The sequence below is a fragment of the Zingiber officinale genome, chromosome 7A (genome assembly GCF_018446385.1).
Source record: "Zingiber officinale cultivar Zhangliang chromosome 7A, Zo_v1.1, whole genome shotgun sequence".
NCBI lineage: Eukaryota > Viridiplantae > Streptophyta > Magnoliopsida > Zingiberales > Zingiberaceae > Zingiber > Zingiber officinale.
Window position 1 is genome coordinate 140,543,221 of NC_055998.1, and position 18,925 is coordinate 140,562,145.

The window sequence follows — 18,925 nt, forward strand, 5'->3', positions numbered from 1 at the left end:
GTATCCTGATTTTGCCCACTAATCTTGGAGAAAGACGGCATATCCGTTGCAAGTCTAGCTTAAAATTTTAATGTCTATACTTTGGAACTCAGCTTAGTCTCATGTGTAGCATTCGACTCTTTCTTTCAGACTATCTTAGTTTTATTCATGGTCTTAACTTTTAAATGTCAACCCATGCCAACCAACTTAGATGAAATTTATCATTTCGTCCGTGGATTAATACTTATACCTCAACCACCTATATGCCTCCAAACAACCTGAAGCTTTTCCTCGTCCTCTTCCCTCATCCATTTTTTTTTTTATATAATCAAGGTATTTAATTCTTACTATCCGACTAATTTTAAAAATGATCAGTTTAAACTTATCAAAAAATTTTATAAATCATCAAAATAAATTAGGAAGCATAAATGAATCTTGACGGATGACATAATGTCATATGTTTTTTTGAACTTAAGAGTGTAATCGAGTCGAGCCAAGCTGAATTCTTGAATGTTTGAGTTTGACTCGTTTATAATCGAACCGAGCTCAAGCTTTATTTAACGAATATATTTATGGTTCATGATCTTATTCGAACTTTTATCAAACCTAAACGAGCTTAGTAAATAGAAATTATAAATTTAAATATTCATTAAAAATTAAATTATATATTTAGAGAAAATTATAATATTCTTATTAAAATTTATAATTTAATTCTAAATTTGTCTATATGTCTCATAAATAGAGTATACAATCTATAAATTTAATATCAAAATTATTATTATTTTTATTTAAAAGTAGATTCATGAGCTTAACGAACATATTCACAAGCTAATGAGCTAAATATTGTGAAACTTGAGCTTGATTTATTTATCTTAACGAACCTCATTAAATGAGTTAAATAAGATTTTATTAAATAAAATTTCGAGTAGCTCACGGACGATTTGATTTATTTACACTCCTATTTGAACTCATATGTAATGTGTCCCGCCAAAATTTGAGACATTTTGGATCTGATTCTCCGAACCCGGCCCATATTAATTGTTAATGGGCCCAAATGTGCCAGGGTTGTTTTCGTCATTTGCTTATATCGTCATTAGGGTTTTTATGCGAGCGATAAATTCCCCACCTCGAACGAATTTCGGCTACCTTTTGACTGTGGTGCCGCGTAGGGTTCTGGGCCTTCGTTGTAGAAGTTGCAGCAGTCATGGCGGCGACGAGAGTTCTCTCGCAGAGGGAGCAGGACATCCAGATGATGCTGGCGGCGGACGTCCACCTTGGAACCAAAAATTGCGACTTCCAGATGGAGCGATACGTCTACAAGAGACGACCTGATGGTGAGTGACCTTACTTTTCGGATCTATGGACTTTGTTGTTGGTGTTGTGGAACCGCCATGGTTTTTCCATTGCTGCCGTCTTCGCGTTCTAAGTTTTCATTAGCATATGCACTCACTGGATGCCGTAGGATGCGATAATTATCTTCTGTTTAGCAAAATTAGGCATCGAAACAGTAAGATTTGGGGTAAAACGGTGAGTTTGTAAAGCCACAGTTACTTTGTACACGGTGTATAATCAATGAAAATATGTTTAAATTTTGTTGATGAATAGTGGATAGCTAGAAGGGAATAAAGATGAGCCAATCTATTCTCTACTTTTTCGTACTTCAGATTCTATTGCACACAATGATTCTAATGGATGTGTTGCCAAGCGTTGTAGTCCCTGTGATCAAATACTTTTGACATATGAGAAATAAATTATTATGAATTGTTCCTTTATATTCAACAAGTCATCAAAGATGGATGCTCAAATTCATCCATCCAAGTATCCATCTTTCACTTTTATTTATTGAAAGAAACAATGGCCCTTTATTGGCAGATGGATGAAATCTAGTTGCAATTGGTGTTTCAATGTGATGAAGTTTATACTAACTAGTTATATAGAGCTTCAGAGGCATTTCATCAAGCATTTTATATTTGCTCACACTTGTTTACAGATTAAGGTCTTGGATTATCATATTAATGCAACTCATCCAAGTAACTAGAAATTGTAAAGGAGTTTTTTTTAATCTACATTAAGGCCAAGTGCTATTTGCCTTTTTTATTTTAGGTTCTAGCTTGAGATTTTACAGGACTACTTGTAATCTATTGCTAAGCACAATCCCAAGTGACTGACTAGTTTGGGGTAAGTATTAGCAAGCTTTAACAGTATGAGATGTGTTCTATGTTCAAGATTTGTTCCCACTTATTTCTTTTTATAATGTTGTTACTAGTATATTGCTTTTGATCCAACTACTCGCACTGAAGTGGATAGTTGAACTGTTACTGTCAGGTATTTTCATAATCAATCTTGGGAAAACTTGGGAAAAGCTTCAGCTTGCAGCTAGAGTGATTGTGGCAATTGAGAATCCCCAAGATATCATTGTTCAGTCTGCCAGGCCTTATGGTCAGAGAGCTGTGCTGAAATTTGCCCAATATACCAGCGCCCATCCTATTGCTGGGAGGCACACTCCTGGAACATTTACCAATCAACTTCAGACATCCTTCAGCGAACCTCGTTTGCTCATTCTCACGGATCCAAGGACAGACCATCAGGTGAATTACCTTGGAATAATTTTATTATTACGAAAGGAGATAGGGAGATAGCTTAATTTCATCTTTTGGTGCTTCCTACAGCCAATCAAGGAATCGGCTCTCGGTAACATTCCTACTATTGCCTTTTGCGACACCGATTCACCAATGAGATATGTTGACATTGGTATTCCTGCTAATAACAAGGGAAAACTAAGCATTGGTTGCCTCTACTGGTTGTTGGCAAGGATGGTTCTGCAAATGCGTGGGACCATTGCCCCTGGGCGTAAGTGGGAAGTAATGGTAAGTTGCTGTGAACTACTGTTATTGTTCTTTTATCCCTTTTTGTTGGTATTGGTATCTTGTGGATTGCTCCTATTTCAATTATCTTAATTTTATTTATCAAACAAATGTTGCATTTCTATATCTTCTAATTTGAATTATATTTTGTGTTATTTGCAGGTAGATCTGTTTTTCTACAGAGACCCTGAGGAGGCCAAGGAACAGGAAGAAACTGAAGCTCCTGTGGCACCTGAATTTGGTGCCGTACCTGAATACACTGGAATGGTGCCTACCGATAACTGGACTACCCAGCAATGGACGTCTGATATTCCAGCTACTACTGCCATTCCTGCAGTGACTGGTGCCGACTGGACTGCTGACCAAGGTCAAAGTCAATCCATTTTAAAAATATTTATGTCTAATTTCACAACATTAATAATAGTATGATTAACTTGCAGTGCTTGTGCATTTTGCAAAAGATGCCAATCCTTAATTGAGTTATGTATCAGAACTATAGGTTGAGCCCTCTCAAATGATCTAGCTGTCTTAGTTAGTCATTGAAAACTTAGATGTATTGGTATTAACTAAAAAGTAGATATCTAGGGGTGTAATCGAACCAAGCCGAACAAGATATTTAAACTCGGCTTGATTCGTTTTTTCCTAAGCTCGATAATATTATAGCTTGAGCTCAGTTTCAGTTCGACTAAGTTTTAATTTTTAAGCTCGAGCTTGGTTTATAATGAAATTAAATAGTTTGTTAACGGCTTGAACTTAATGGTGTTTTGTTTTTAAGTCTAATTATTAAGATATTATTATATTTATAATGTGATATTTAGTGTTATATATATATATATATATATATATATATAAAATAAGATTAATTAGCCTCTAAATGATATGTTTGTAAGTCTTTAAACTAATATGTTTGTGAGCTCACTAATTAAATACTGTTAAGCTCGAGTTCGGCTTGTTAACTTAATCGAATAGAAGTTTTTTTTTCACTCAGAACTAGACCAGACGAGCCAGGTTAACGATGACTTGGAAACCCGAGTCTCTTTCAGTTAGCGGAGGATTTCTCGTTTAGGATTGTTTTTTGGCCATTTTGCCAGCATGACAAATTCTTTTTTCCTCTTTTGCAGGTGTTGTTGCCGATGGATGGGATATGGCAGCAGCCCCACCCCCAGCTGCTGAAATTCCCGCAGTAGCTGCTCCCACAGGATGGGATCCTGCTGTCGATACTGCTCACATTGCACCCTCAGGATGGGATTGAGTGCCTCAGTAAAAGCCTTCTGTTTAGCTCTTGGAGAGGCAACTATATCTTTTGATGTCGAGGAAAAAGAAATCACTAAAAGACTTATCTTAGTTTCCTATTTATTCAAATCCTGTACGTACCACTCGCTTTTAGGCTAAGTTTGCGTTTTGCGTGCTATACTCTGCCATGTGTTTTTGAAATGTTAGTAAACTTTGGATTGGGTATCTGTTGGAAGTTGCTAGCGTTTTTCAAGGTGTTACCAAACATTTGAGTTGAATGAGGTATATAGTTACAAGCACGCACAACAATACAGTTCGTGTGACTAATCAATGTGCTTCTATCTTTCTTTTGAATTTTTTATCGATAAGTGCTTTGTGTAGAGTAATGAAAACAAATCAATAAAACAATGCGATACATATTTTTATTATGAATCAACCGGGAACATATTAAGTCTACCCTATCAAACACACTGAATAAAATCAATGAACTTTTCTTTTTATAGTTTAAGTGTTCCTATTTCATTCAACTAATCTTGGAAATAGGATCCTAAATAAATTGAATATTTGTGAATAAATTTAATATTTGATTTGATAAAAATTTATTTATATTTATTCAATATAAATAGGATGAATTAATTAAATAGTTTATTAAATTAAATAAATAAATTTGAATATATATATTAATATTCATGAATATAATATTTACGAATAATATTTTTAAATCATGCTCTTATCAATATGCTAAATAAATATTAAAACACCACTTTCATCAACAACATTTCAATTTAAGAGCTTCTAAATTTCTACCTAAATCATTCATTTACTAATTAATTAAAAAGGAGTATCTAGACAATAAAATTGAAAACTTAAAAGACATTTTAACATTAATAAACCTTGAAGGACCTTTTTTAAAAAAGCTACTAAAAAATATGGGCATTTTGGAAAATACCCTAGTATGTGAATAAATGTTAGGTTCCAGACGAGGTTCAAAAACCAGATACTGCTTCAATACCGTGTTGATGTTTTAATATATGGAGATTGGATTTGAAAAAGAAAAGAGATGAAATATACAAAAGGAGACATTAATGTCTGTGCCCCATATGAATTTAAATCTGGTACCATATTGAATAAATTATTAAAATTCAATACCACTCATGTTTCTTTCCTTTGTTTTATCTCCGTCTACAAACTTCAATCTGTAACTTACATCATGCATATTGGAATAGTATTTTTCTAGTCAAAGATTGAAATGAGTGATATCAAATTTCGATGATTTACAGAAACAATACATTTTGTTTGTTTCATCCGATATAGTACAAGATTTCAAACCAATTGCAACCAAGGGCAAACTTATTATACAAACACTAAAAAGAACAAGAAAAGAGTTCCATATAGCTGCATGAGTGACAGGATCAAGTGAATCAGGAAAGTTGCATTAAGGCGATAAAACAAAACAGGAGAAGAATTTCCAACATACCGACATTAACTTCGTGCTGCTGCTTTTTGTTCGCTACTATATCAAACTCCACTGATGGCTCTGGATTCTGCAGTTATTGCACACAAGCCAAGAGTTTCCTCAGTACAAGTTAGCGCTTGTCTTCTGTTTCAAATTGGAGAAGTCTGCATCTTGATTGCTAAAGGCTAGATTTTTAACCAAACTTCAAATCCATTTAATAACTAAATTTTGTTATCATCAATTGTCCTGGAATCCCTCAACAGTCTTATATTGTTTGCATAAAAATGTAGAATATAGACCCATATTCATTCTCCTATATGTAACTGAATGACGTTACTGGTTTTGTAGCCCATTGAGTCATTTAACACCATAGCAGTGGATGTTACTCCAAATTACACATTGAGAAGGTATCTTAAGCACTGTTAGTAGAGTCATGGTTTAGTTTAGTTCTTAATATTCTGTATTTAATTATTAACTATAGGTGTCTGACGAAAAGGTGTGTGTGGCTTGTTTGGTTTTTAGGAGGGATGGTATTAGATCATAGAATTTTTGGTAGAAGTTGCTTAGGGGTTATGCATATGCAAGTTTAGTTGTAAGCCATGTGGTGGGATTATATTTATACACAGGAATGAAAAAGAAGAAAAAGTTTTACAATCTTCCAAAATCATAGTTTAGTATCAACTTAGGATCTGGAATTCTCTTCATAGTTGGCAAACTCAATTGATCAAGATACGGTTTGGAACTCTCGATGGGGATCCTTACACCTTGAAAGAAACTGATGGAATCACATAAAAAATAAATAAAAATGATTTTGTTGGAAAACGGCCAAATTTTTGTTGACCCGACTTTCCAACACAGGAATCTTAAAGATTTTATCAAGGAGAGCAAAACTTTGCACTACAGGAAGGAATAACTCAACTTACAGAGAAGAACAGAGGTGGTTCAGTGACTTCAGGTGGATTGTTGAAGGATTTCTGAAGACGATTCGGTTCTAAAGGAGGAAGAGAAGGGCTCAGCATTGTCAAGTAATCATCCTACGGCATAGAGACGCTAATACTAATTTCATTACTTAGTATGTTTACAAACAAAAATTATACTAATAGTAAATTTCTATTGGTAAATTAAAAAAACTAAATAATCAACCATATTTTTTTATTAAATACTATTAAATTAATAAAAAAAATTACTATGTAATAATAAAATATTCATATATTAAATTAGAAATAATAATAATAAAAATATTAATTTCATTTTAATTATAGATTTCCCTATCTTATATAACTTGGACAGTCTTGTTTTATGCTTGCACCTCATGCCTTAATCTACTCTATTTTTCTATTTTAATTGAATTAGATTTGTCATAAAAACATCTTATTTTTGTTGGGTTAGCCAGCAGTGGTAGTAACAAAATAGTTTAATAATATAGTATGCATATGGCAAGAATAGGAATTTGTAAAATAATGAAAATAATGAATGTAAGATTAATTAAAAATATTAGGTTACAAAAATAGCTAACACCTAATCAATATTGAAAAGTGCATATAATAATATAATCAGTAAAACATATTTAAGTTTTAGTATCAGATTAATCCTATTAATATCCAACTACTTATTAATTGATAGCATTAATTATTATTTATTTAACTTGTTTTTAGTGTCAAATAAATCTTATTATATTATATTATTTATTTATTTATTTATTCATTTATCAATTTGTTTTTAATAATTTATAACACATTAATATTATTAATTACGTTTAACTTTTTCACATAAATCTCCCATGTTTTCAATTTTTTGTACTGATTCAAATCCTACTAATTTGATAAGGATGATACCTCAAATTTTTGGAAAATGTGATACCAGTAAGAACAATCATGATTCTGTGCACCTACAATGCTAGAGATCCTAGAGTTCTCTCTTCACCCCAGGAGTGATCCTGGATCATATCAATAATCAACTAGGATTTACATCCCTATGGACATGAACTTGAATATAATTATCTGGTGCATTATACAGTGCTTAGTGCTTAATTTAGTGGATGTTTTTAGGTTGTCAATATTTGCCCAATTTAGAATTTCAACACAAAGATAATGATAGTGGTACAGTTTCTTGCTCGAGCATCAATCACTCGAGCACATTTGCAATTTGCAACTTGTTCAGAATAATGTTTAGGCGTCTTATTTCTGTCTCATAGAGCTTAGTTATCTAATAATGATATTGATCTCATGGACACAATCGGGGACCTCTTAATAGCATCATTGAACTCATGCACACAATTGGAATTTGTGATTCTTCTACATATTTGTTGAACAATTTTCTCGATATGGTACAATTATTATTATTATTTCCTTTCTAACAGTTGTTTTTTCACCTCTATCAAATGTTAAAATAACCTCAAAGCATCATTGTTCCTACCATATGCAATATTTTCTTTTGTGCAAAACTTTAGCTGGCATTCGACATACATGATAACTCAATGTAAATTTGTTCATCAATTGCAGAATGACGACTTAAAAAAACAGCAGCGGCCATTTCTAACCCAATTCTTTTCCCCGATCTTTCTAAAGGTATCGTCTCTAAATAAAAATTTTAAATTCTTCTAAATACTCGGGCATCATATTAATGTACTAATGCAGGCATTTTCCATCACTTTCTTTGGCGAATGGGGTGACAAGAGCCAGGTAAATTGTGGTCAAGCTAATAAATCCCCTCCCTTGTAGTGCGTCTTGGCTATCTTAAGCTGATTTGCTTTTTGCAGATTGCCACAATTGGATTGGCCTCTGATGTTAACCCATTGGGTGTTGTTTTGGGGGGCATTGTGTACAGCCTCTATCCCTCCTAATTTCCTTTTTCATTTTGAGAAAAATACTAATATATAATGTGTTTACATTATTTTTTTTTAAAAAAAAATTGGATCACAGTGGGCAAGCATTGTGCACAACAGCAGCAGTACTGGGAGGAAAGAGCTTGGCATCACAGATCTCAGAAAAAATGGTAATAAACTTTTTCATATCAGCGTTTTCCCAACTTATCCAACACCGATTCTTTTTATCCCATGAACTAGATTAGTTTCACTTCCTATTCTCAGTCTAACTAGCGTAACAGCTTGGTCCTGTAAGTTTTGAAACACTGAATTATACTTGCTGCCGGAACTAATGCCACATTAATCTGACTGCAGGTTGCACTCTCCAGTGGCATCCTTTTCTTAATATTTGGCCTCCAGTCCTTCCTATCTGAAGCAGAAAACTCATAAAATTCGAAAAGAGAACTCACTCTTATTTGCGCGCATGTTATCTATCCTTCTTCCTTGATTAGCCAAAAGTGTCCAATGCAAAACACCCTATTTAACCACCCTCCCTCAAAATCAATTTCTTGACTGCTGCCCATTTCAGAAGCAGGATGAACAGTTTCTCAGATATTCCATTTATCCATTGATGCACAACATGATCTTCAGAAATATCAAATGGTTCATGAAAGATCTCTTTAAATAACCCAAGATCATGTAGGGATGTTTTTATTGCACTTCAAAGTCTTCTATTGAGAGAACTATTGACTCTTAGTAGACATTGGTGGGTGGCTTATCTTAAAAAGTATTTTTCATCACTAATGAAATATGAAAAACATAGAAAATAGACATATTTCTGTTTAATGTGTTTTATATATTAGTTTATTCGTGTGTTTGTTTGTAGTTTTTGCACTGAGTTTAATCAGAAAGTCTATAGCCATTTAGAATAAAATTATTATTAATTTTTAAGTGATTTTATTTTCTTCCAATTTTAAAAGGATAAGTAATTTTCAAAAACAATTTTTTTTTGTTTGTCTATATAATAGAATTTAAGTAAAATTTAAATTTGGAGATTAATTCAAAATTTTCATTTAAATAGAAAGAACCTAATAATTGCTTTTATTATTACCCAAATTAAAAAAATATTTTTCACGTCGTACTGGGCAGACAGTTGTGGGCATTCCGGTCACTTCCACTGATCGACCGCGTTTCGATATGTCGTTGGATCGCTGACCGGATGTGAACTGTCTATAGTTAAGAAAGCGTGATGAGAAGTTAAATCCGAACGGGAACAGTCGCGCGCAAGGTTTTCCGCGTTGAGCTTGGACGAATCCAATCGCGAAGGTGCGTTTCCGATCCTCATCTCTTGCTTCGATTTCTCCTCTTCATCTCCATTTTCTCCCATTGGATCGATCTAGTCTTTGCGCTGCGAGGCATGGGGTTTCTCCTCGGGATAGGTTTTCTTGGTGTTCTTTTCGGCGATCTACATTTTTATTTCTCGATTTCCTTTTATCGCCATTGACCATCTCGTTCATCTTCTGTGTGAATGATCGATGATTGAGTTTTTTTTTTTTTGTTTTGAAAAACATACTTTGGATGAAAAGGTTTTGCTCTTATGCTTCATTTTTGTTCACGGTTAGATTGCTGGTGGAAGTCTCAGCAAATGCTTCCTCTCTTCCCCTTTTCCGAACTTAAAATCGCATTTTTATACAGATCAATGTGGAAAGTGTTCTTCGTTGTATGTGATTTGGTGTTGGGATAGAAAAAACTGGTGAAAAAAATAATGCTCTTGTTCTGGATTTGTTTTCTTGAAGGTTCTACACGATAGTAGTTCACTAGATTCGTAGAGAGCCAGGAAGAATGTGCCCGCGGAATCATCCCGCGAGGACAATGTTTACTTGGCCAAACTGGCCGAGCAGGCAGAACGATATGAGGAAATGGTTGAGTTCATGGAGAAGGTCGCGAAGACAGTGGGCGTGGAAGAGCTCACAGTGGAGGAGCGCAATCTCCTTTCTGTAGCCTACAAAAATGTGATTGGGGCACGCCGTGCCTCGTGGCGCATCATCTCCTCCATCGAGCAGAAGGAAGAGAGCCGCGGCAATGCGGGGCATGTTTCTTCGATCAAGGACTACCGTGGCAAGATCGAGACTGAGCTCAGCAAGATCTGCGACGCTATTCTGAGATTGCTTGATTCCCATCTCATACCTTCTTCCACTGCCGCAGAGTCCAAGGTGTTTTACTTGAAGATGAAGGGGGATTACCACAGGTTATACAACATATAAAAGATTGAATTTTTCCTCCTCTTCTTGCCTGATATGCATTCATCAGAAGAGCTTAATTTTCGCATCATCGAATAGGTACATCGCGGAATATAAGACTGGAGATGAGATGAAGGAGGCTGCAGAGAGTACACTGCAAGCCTACAAATCTGCTCAGGTTTGATCCTCAATTGTCTCCTCACCATGAACTTTACCAAACCATCTCTTCCAAAATTTACAGGATATTGCCCTGGCTGATCTAGCTCCAACTCATCCTATTAGGCTTGGTCTGGCTCTTAATTTCTCAGTGTTCTACTATGAAATTGTGAACTCTCCTGATCGGGCTTGCAGCCTTGCAAAACAGGTTTGACTTTCTAATATCCTTTTCTTAAGTTTGTAGACCGTACTTAGCTTTGATTATACTTATATTATGAAATAATTTAATGTAATTAAGTCAGGGACAAGTGACAATCTTCTTATGTATAACTGCATATTAAATAGTAAGATATCTTCCTTGGATACTATGGTCTCCTTTTTTCTGTTCAATTCTATTTCTTTCACTACCTTGAAGTGTAATGAGGAAACATCAACTTAATAATTTTTTATTTTTCTTATTGAAAGTTCCTAAGAGTCACATTGAGTCCATTTCCAGTAGTTGCCACTTGACCAAGATTAAGGTATTGACTATTCAAGTCTACTTTGTATTCGACTTGTCAATATTGCTGAGTTTTTAAGAACCCTCTCTTAACTGAGGTCTTTCATTGAATGTATTTGTTTAGGTAAACTTTCAACAACAGAGATGAGATAGATTTTACAATGTTTAGATCAGTAATACTTTCATACATTTCAGTTTACTGAATGTAGTCTGCGATACGAAAACATCATATGTCGTTTTACTATTGAAATTGGTCTTCTACAGGCTTTTGATGAGGCTATCTCAGAGTTGGACACTCTCAGTGAAGAATCGTACAAAGATAGCACATTGATCATGCAACTTCTTCGTGACAACTTGACCCTATGGACCTCTGATATCACTGTCAGTTCTTCCCCCTTGAAGTTTATTTTCCCCCTCCTATCAATTTAGTCTTCGGCACATCCTTATCATGTTTATGCCTTGTTTTCAGGAGGATGCCGGAGATGAGATCAAAGACGCCCCAAAGCGTGAATCCGAGGAAGGACACTAACAGGAAGCAGGCACGCGTATGACTGATGTTCCTCGGTACCTTGAGTTTGTTGTCTCTTTCACGTACTCTGTGTGCTAGATTTCCATATGAAGCACTTGCAGGTCATTCTCATGTTAATTGATTCTACATTGCATAACTTAGCTTTGACTACTAATGACGCATTCATATAGTTTGGGCGTCTAGCCATCATTTCATAAGGCCGAAAATATCAATTATTTCACCTTGCTCACACTGTTGAAGTATGAAACTCCTTTGCCCACTATACTTTCTGATAAATTGATTAAGTCGATCGGATAAGCTAGGCATGCCAAATGTGTTGATAGACCAGAATCATACTAAATAAATTACTTGAGGAGAAAAGTATTACTGATGGGTTACCTAATAGGAATACAAGTTTTTATAAAAATTGAATAGAATATCCATCGCTAAGAACCAAAATTGATTTAAAAAAACAATAAAACATTTAATTTTCAGTTTTCATCAAAAGAAAATTACAGAAACAAACGATCAAAGAAGTTGCAAGCAAAAAAAACAAACAGGCTTATCCAAGTGATGTGTCAAAGACTGAAGGCAAACAGAGAGGCGATGAGTATCATGCGACGGGAAGGTCTGCAGGCACAAGGAGTGCTGGCCTGACGTATTCCTCTTCGTCCTTCGGAGGGTGGATGGTGACGAGGTCCGGAAGAGGGGTGGTCGGGCCCTGCTTCCCCTTTGGGTCCCAGTCCAACATGATTTTGACCTTGATTCCAAGAACACCCTGTGCAGTCGTTGACGAGGATTAGATATAAACCCTAAACGAGTGCAAGAATAAACTAAACAGTTGTGGGTTCAGAATTGAAACTAAAAGTAAAGAAAAATGAACTATATGCAGTTCTCAAAATCGTTAGAGTTCTAATTTGTAAACCTAAGATCATGCTATCATCCTCTTCAAACATTTGTGCTGCCTACTACCCCAAATGGCTATGCCTCCAAGTCCTTCAATCACTCCCCCCACTCGGCAATTGTAACTAGCTCGCTTCCAACAGTGCGACTTCCAACAAGAATCAAGTAGGTCAATCTGAGAGATCAAGCAAGTGTTGTGTGCAAAAATAGCAGTATGGCTTATGTGATTTCGAATTAAGGTTTGGGTGAGCGTTTGGATCTACTCAATGGATATGAATTTTGCAGACGAACCTGTCTGAGGAGAACATGCCTCACTGCTGAGTCAATGTATTCCTTAACTGGCTGACCAGAAGAAATCATGTATCCATCTTTGAACTTCATAGACTTAGCTCGCTGAGCCCTAAGTTTTCCGCTTACAATTACCTGAAAGAAATAGGAATCAATATCGACATTGCGGGAAATGATAATTGTTGCATGTATGAAAAAAGAATACCTCGCATCCTTTTGCACCACTCTCCATGACAAACCTCAATACACCATAACAGGCCCTGAAACAAATAATAGGAAAATCATCCATCGTGCATATTTTAAATCGAAAGCCAGACCATAGCACGAAAACATCACTGGTAAAATAAATAACATCAAAGAATAATATCGATCAAATAAAAAAGAATAATAAGAAAATAGATTTTATCTATTAATAAAATAGACAGGACACAATAGCTAAATAAGTTTAAGCATAACCGATAAGCAGTAGTTGTGACAGAACTATGTTGCTTTTTTTTCAAAAGAAAAGAAGCCATATTGATTTCATAGAGCCATGACAAAATACTATTAGAACAGAAAGCGTCCAGAACCATGATCGGAATACTATTAGATATCGTTAATTTTGCATTAAGGAAAAGCTAAGAACACCAGAGATGACTAAACCATAACCTATTAATTCATATATTAACATTAACTAGCAATAGAATGCGAGAACATGTGCCAAATGCCTTCAACATGAGATCAAGTGAGCCATAACTGAAAAAATGGCAACCTCAGTATTATCACCTTCACCTTCCGACACAGAAAGTTGGTACCTAGTAACCTATTTGCTTTATAGATGACATTCATAGAGGAGGATAGCTTCATGGTACTACTGACACATGTGTAGATTGCAAAATTATAGCACAAATCAAACAAATAAAAGTAGATAACTGTGGAGATAAATCATAACATGTCGCCTATATGACATGAAAAGCAGAATGAAATCTCAATTTATTCACCCATCGAGCAACAATTGAGAGTAAAATTTGACATGTCAAGGCATGGAAGTTGAAATTGCTTGTGAATAGTTTGAACAGACATCCAGGAAAATAGACATATCTTTTGACAAAACAATGCACAAATAACATGCAACAGACAATGAGATCAGTATAAACACTTTGATTTGAAACGAGGGATGAAACAAGTCCCAACCTTCGAACAGCGAGGCCACCGAGAAGCTTATAGCGCAACGATTCAGCCTGAGCAATGGCACAGAGTCCCCTGTTATTCACCTTCTCCGCATAGAGCTCAACGCCGTTCTCAGGAAATTTGAATCTTTTCTGCACCACCGACGTCAGCTCCCTAATTCTTCTCCCCTTTTCACCTAAATCGACAATCGAACCCATACACTAAGAACTAATTACAAACCAAATTAACAAAAAAAGTGAGAATTGAAAGAGAGAAAAAGCTCACCAAGTACGTTCTGGGTGCGCGTCGCGCGGATGATGATCTCAGTTCGCATGGGAGTAACCCTGACCTCGACACCAGAATAGCCATCCTCCGCGAGCTCCCTCGTCAGGACTTCGTTCAACTCGGCAAAGAAAACTCCGTCCGCTACAAACTGTGTGGCAGCCGGAAGAGTCAATCAAAACAAATGGCTTAGAGTCGGAGACCAAAAACATAAGCGAAAAGGAGAAAATTCAGATCAGAAATGGTGCAAACCTTCCGTTTCTTGCTCATCTGCGTCACCATGGCAAATTGCACTCGCGCCGCAGCTCCGCCTCCTCCGGTGAACGCTCCTCCGCACGCCTTCGACACAACCCTAGAAATGGTAAATATGGCGTTTTGCCAAAAGATCGTACGGTCAGGATGCACTTGGTAAATCGACGATTAAGATGGATGATCAGATATCGATAAATCTGGTTCGTCAATAAAAGAATAATTCAGAATCTAATCGACGGTGGCCGTTCATTTATTGCTGAAAAAAACATTAATTATTTTTAAATCTTTTTACATAATCTAACATTTATTAAAATATGTTAACTTAATATTTAAAATACAATTTATTAAAGAAACCAAAATTTAATAGAAAATTTATAATTCAACAAAAAAAAATATATTCCATCATAATCTAGTAAATTATGTTTATTATAATATCAACAATTACCTAGAGAATTTTTAGGCGTTTGACAATAGAAATGAAAATGAGTTTTGATTGACGAGTTAGAATAAATGCTAAATTGATGATGCTTGTTATAGATATTAGAACAGGGGAATTGATATTATTTTTATTACTGTTGTTGTTTACCTTAAATCATGAATAAAAATCAGTCAAAATTTTTATTTTACCCTTATAAGTAAAATACAAAAATAATTACAAAGATTCATGAACAGAACTTTTTTATAAAAAAATATATATAATATGATGAGTATTTTTTCAATGTACAAAAGATATAATAGAACACAATAATTATCTCTAAAATAAATTGTCATGTATTAAACAATTATGTCAATAGTTTTTGCATAATCAAAACATCTACAAAGATAATCAAAATAATGGAAGTCATTCCATATCAAATACTTCATATTTTTAATTGTTAAACATTTGGAGTGTTAAATTATTCTTAAATGTAGTCCACTAATTAGTTGGGGTAATTGTCCGTATGTAGTCCGTTTCAATCTCGTGATCATTGTAATCATCTTTATTTTATTCATCTTCATGTGGGATACACTCTTGAGGATCATGGCTCATGAATTTACTAATCAAGTTATGAAGCAAACAACAAGCAATGATAATATGAACTTGAGTTTTCATTGGAAAAATGAAGGGGAAGCTATGATTTTCCAATGACCCTTCAACAATCCAAAACACCTTTCAATATCATTCCTAGCTCTAGAGTGCTTCATGTTAAAATATGATTGCGGTTTCTTTTGATGGTAGTAGCTTCGGTTGGGAGGAGGAAGAGAAGGGGAAGGGGGAGAAGAAAGGGAGGAGTAGGAGGAAGGGGGAGGAGCAGCTTCAATGGCAGTAGCTTCGGTTTGGAGCAGCTTCGATTGGGAGGAGGAAGAGAAGGTGAAGGGGGGAGAAGAAAGGGAGGAGGAAGGGGGAGAAGCAGCTTCAATGGCAGCAGCTTGGACGATCGAGCAGGGAGGAAGAGGAGAAATAGGCGTTGAAAAAGAGGGGGGAGAAGAAAGGGGCACATCCGAGAGGAAGAGAGGAAGGGGGAGGCTCGGGCCAGTGGGGAAGAAGAGGGGTGGAGAAGAGGTGAAGAAGAGGCTCGGGCGGCTTAGGGTTGAACTGTCTGAAAAAAAGAGAGGGAAGGAATAGAGAAGAATGAGTTTAGTGATAACTTAGGGGAGGGGATTATGAAATTAGGGTATCAAACCCTTATTTTGATTCCAAATTTTTTGATTGATATATAATTTTTTAAAAATTCTTTATAAAAAATATGAATTTTTAAAATTTTAAAAAATTCAAAGATTGATTTTTTAAAAAATTAATTTTTCTATAGATAACCATTATATTTTCTATGTTTAGAACCATTAGAAAGATAAGTAAAAAATTTATTTTAAGTATTTAAATTCAAAAAATAACAATTTCTATTAAAAATATTTATTCTAATTAAAAAAAATATATATTTTTAAAATTTTTATCCTGATTTGAGTGCTTCTGTTTGACCTTGATAAAAAATTTTAAGACTTTTTAAAATTTTTTTAAAAAATCTTAAATTATTTTTGAAAAAAATAAGGATTAATTGTTAAAAATTATTTTTTTACAAAATAATTTTGGTAAAAGACACATTCTCGAATAATACGTTTACAACCCCTTGAAATTGTTTAAATATTTTTCTAATTTTTTTCTTATTTTTTTGATAGATCAAATGGAGAGAAATTAGAAGGGTTAAGGGGAGTTTAAAATTTTCATGCTGGCAAATATTTTATGTGGTTAGTTGCTTTAAATTGTAATTTTTTTGTCTTGTACTTAATTGCATAAATATAAATGATGATTGTTTTAATTTTAAATTTATTACTTCTCTATCTTATCTTAACTTGGGTTGATCCACATCAAAAATAGAAAGATTATAAATATCCTAGGTTAGTTTTAATGTGATCAACCGAGTTAGGTTAGACCTTGTGTATTTGATGTCTTATGTCTGAATATGCAGGGATTTAAGAACACAAAGTCGAGCGGAAGACTTAACGAGCTAGAAGGATGTCACAGGTGTTGGTGTAGGTTGCACTGATAATTAGGTTTTAATGTATGACAAATAGATTAAAGTTAGATATATTGTTTGTCTAACCTCTTTATCAAGTGTGTAGGACATGATGGGTCTAGAGGACCGGAACACCAGGCGGAAGTCCAGTTAGATTGATAGTTGGCACAAAGTCCAAATTGATTGAGATCTTGCAAGAGGAAGCTGGCACAAAGTCCATATATATTGAGATTTGGTAGGAGGTAGTCCAGATTGGTTAAAATCTGACAGGAAGTCCTGGTGGATTAAGGGACCTGAAGTTTGTAATTAGTAAGTGGAGGTAAGTAACTGGAGGAGAGATCCAGTGAGGACACATTCTCGGTTGAGAGAATAGTAGACGTCGATCAAGCTTAGGTCTATTTGGGAAACTAAGCTAAAACCTTGATTAGATCCTAGTTTCGAGGAGATAGGATCTAAATCATAATTTGATCATATTTTTAATGTGCTAACTCTGTTTTACAGGATAATTTTTATTCCTGAACTAACTTTTTATTGCTGGAAAGAGAAAGGCAAAAAGTGGTTCGGACGCCCAAAGTTGCTCCGGGCGCCCGGGCAAACTTCGCGAGTGCTTGGCTAGGCACCAGGGCAATCCGAGCACCTGAAGTTGGTCCCTAGAGTCAATTTGGTCTGAATCTTTAATTTTGGCATATTTTGCTATTTCAAAGAGTAAACAATTAATCCTTCTCATTTTCAAGATGTAACAATATCTTAAAAATATCCCAAAGTGCCAAACTTTATCAAGGTTGGATTAACTATCCTTCCAATTAGAGTTGACACTCTCTAAACTCATCTAGGGCATAGAGAATACATTTTTAGAAATCCAAAATTTATTGGTGCTCTTTAGGTGTTTTGGGTATTTATTAGGGATAACTTCCTTTAATATCTTTCTAATGACCTTTCTTGGCTTCTTAGAAGCTTTGGTCACACTAGATTCCTCACAATCAACTCTAGGGATAATTTCCTTGTGACATTCTTAGTGATTTGACTTCTAGACCTAGGATTAGTTCCATAGCTATATGGAACTCTATGGTATGAGGGCACATTCTCCTTGGCTTTCGATTTATATCCCAAACCTCTATTACCATTGAATGAGTCTTCCCTATCTACTCTTCGATCTTGTTCATTTGACCCCCTTAAAAATATTTTTCATTCTTTTAAGAATCTTTTCTAATTTATCAAGTCGTGATCTTAAGACTTGATTTTCTCTCTTTAAATCCATAAATTTTGATTTTTCTTGATTTCCTTAGATATTTTTATTTTTAGGCATATACCTAAAATCCTTAAAGTTTTTGTCTAAATTATTATCTACCTTTCTAACCTTAGGTGAGACAGTCTTAGCATTGTTGGGACCGAAATGTAGCTAGAGGGGGGTGGGGGGGTGAATAGCTCGGTGCGTGCTAGGTGCTTGTTTCTTCAAAGATATGCAGCGGAAAACAAAACAAGAAACAAAATACAACGCTAACAAGAGGATTTACTTGGTATCCACCTCACAAGTGGTGACTAATCCAAGGATCCACACACTCACACACCCTCCACTAATGAAACACTCTTTTTCGGTAACTACTGAAGGCGGAGAAGCCCTACAAGTTCACACTACAAGAAGAAAAAGGAAAGGGAAACAAAATACAGCACATGCTTACAAAGAAACCCTAACCCTAACTTTCTTCTTCAGTTATAGATCCACCTCTTGACTTGGAAAACCTCTAAGAACCTTCAAGAACTAGCGATCTAAACTTTGTGGAGGAGCTGCTGGAGAAGCTGTGAAGATCTGAGATGAATAGT

At 35.1% G+C, this 18,925-nt stretch overlaps 4 protein-coding genes and 1 long non-coding RNA gene across 6 annotated transcripts; 3 read left to right on the forward strand and 2 right to left on the reverse strand.

The window, feature by feature from the left end:
* The first annotated feature begins 1,109 nt into the window (after positions 1 to 1,109).
* Positions 1,110 to 4,403, forward strand: LOC122002921 (40S ribosomal protein SA-like). Its single transcript, XM_042558322.1, has 5 exons — positions 1,110 to 1,313; positions 2,305 to 2,567; positions 2,649 to 2,846; positions 3,006 to 3,210; positions 3,965 to 4,403. The coding sequence occupies exons 1-5, from the start codon at positions 1,184 to 1,186 to the stop codon at positions 4,093 to 4,095; spliced, it is 927 nt and encodes a 308-aa protein (XP_042414256.1). The 5' UTR covers positions 1,110 to 1,183; the 3' UTR covers positions 4,096 to 4,403.
* Positions 4,404 to 5,426: 1,023 nt separating this feature from the next.
* On the reverse strand, positions 5,427 to 6,064 carry LOC122000573. Its single transcript, XR_006117177.1, has 2 exons — positions 5,554 to 6,064; positions 5,427 to 5,471 (listed from the first exon to the last, which is right to left on the reverse strand). It is a non-coding gene; the product is annotated as an uncharacterized LOC122000573 (long non-coding RNA).
* A 1,571-nt stretch (positions 6,065 to 7,635) lies between these two features.
* On the forward strand, positions 7,636 to 9,202 carry LOC122000574 (GDT1-like protein 5). The gene is made up of 5 exons (XM_042554944.1): positions 7,636 to 8,099; positions 8,169 to 8,213; positions 8,291 to 8,352; positions 8,454 to 8,526; positions 8,711 to 9,202. Exons 1-5 carry the CDS (start codon positions 7,998 to 8,000, stop codon positions 8,783 to 8,785), a joined length of 357 nt encoding a protein of 118 aa, XP_042410878.1. The 5' UTR covers positions 7,636 to 7,997; the 3' UTR covers positions 8,786 to 9,202.
* A 335-nt stretch (positions 9,203 to 9,537) lies between these two features.
* On the forward strand, positions 9,538 to 11,988 carry LOC122002923 (14-3-3-like protein GF14-C). 2 transcript variants are annotated; one of them, XM_042558323.1, is made up of 6 exons: positions 9,538 to 9,661; positions 10,132 to 10,583; positions 10,675 to 10,753; positions 10,817 to 10,939; positions 11,495 to 11,611; positions 11,700 to 11,988. In XM_042558323.1, exons 2-6 carry the CDS (start codon positions 10,255 to 10,257, stop codon positions 11,757 to 11,759), a joined length of 708 nt encoding a protein of 235 aa, XP_042414257.1. In that variant the 5' UTR covers positions 9,538 to 9,661; positions 10,132 to 10,254; the 3' UTR covers positions 11,760 to 11,988. The 2 variants fall into 2 exon arrangements, with proteins under 2 accessions (XP_042414257.1, XP_042414258.1); XM_042558324.1 differs by having other exon boundaries at positions 9,660 to 9,774.
* Positions 11,989 to 12,185: 197 nt separating this feature from the next.
* On the reverse strand, positions 12,186 to 14,734 carry LOC122002924 (40S ribosomal protein S3-3-like). Its single transcript, XM_042558325.1, has 6 exons — positions 14,613 to 14,734; positions 14,364 to 14,511; positions 14,103 to 14,274; positions 13,135 to 13,189; positions 12,933 to 13,064; positions 12,186 to 12,516 (listed from the first exon to the last, which is right to left on the reverse strand). The coding sequence occupies exons 1-6, from the start codon at positions 14,640 to 14,642 to the stop codon at positions 12,352 to 12,354; spliced, it is 702 nt and encodes a 233-aa protein (XP_042414259.1). The 5' UTR covers positions 14,643 to 14,734; the 3' UTR covers positions 12,186 to 12,351.
* Positions 14,735 to 18,925: the final 4,191 nt, after the last annotated feature.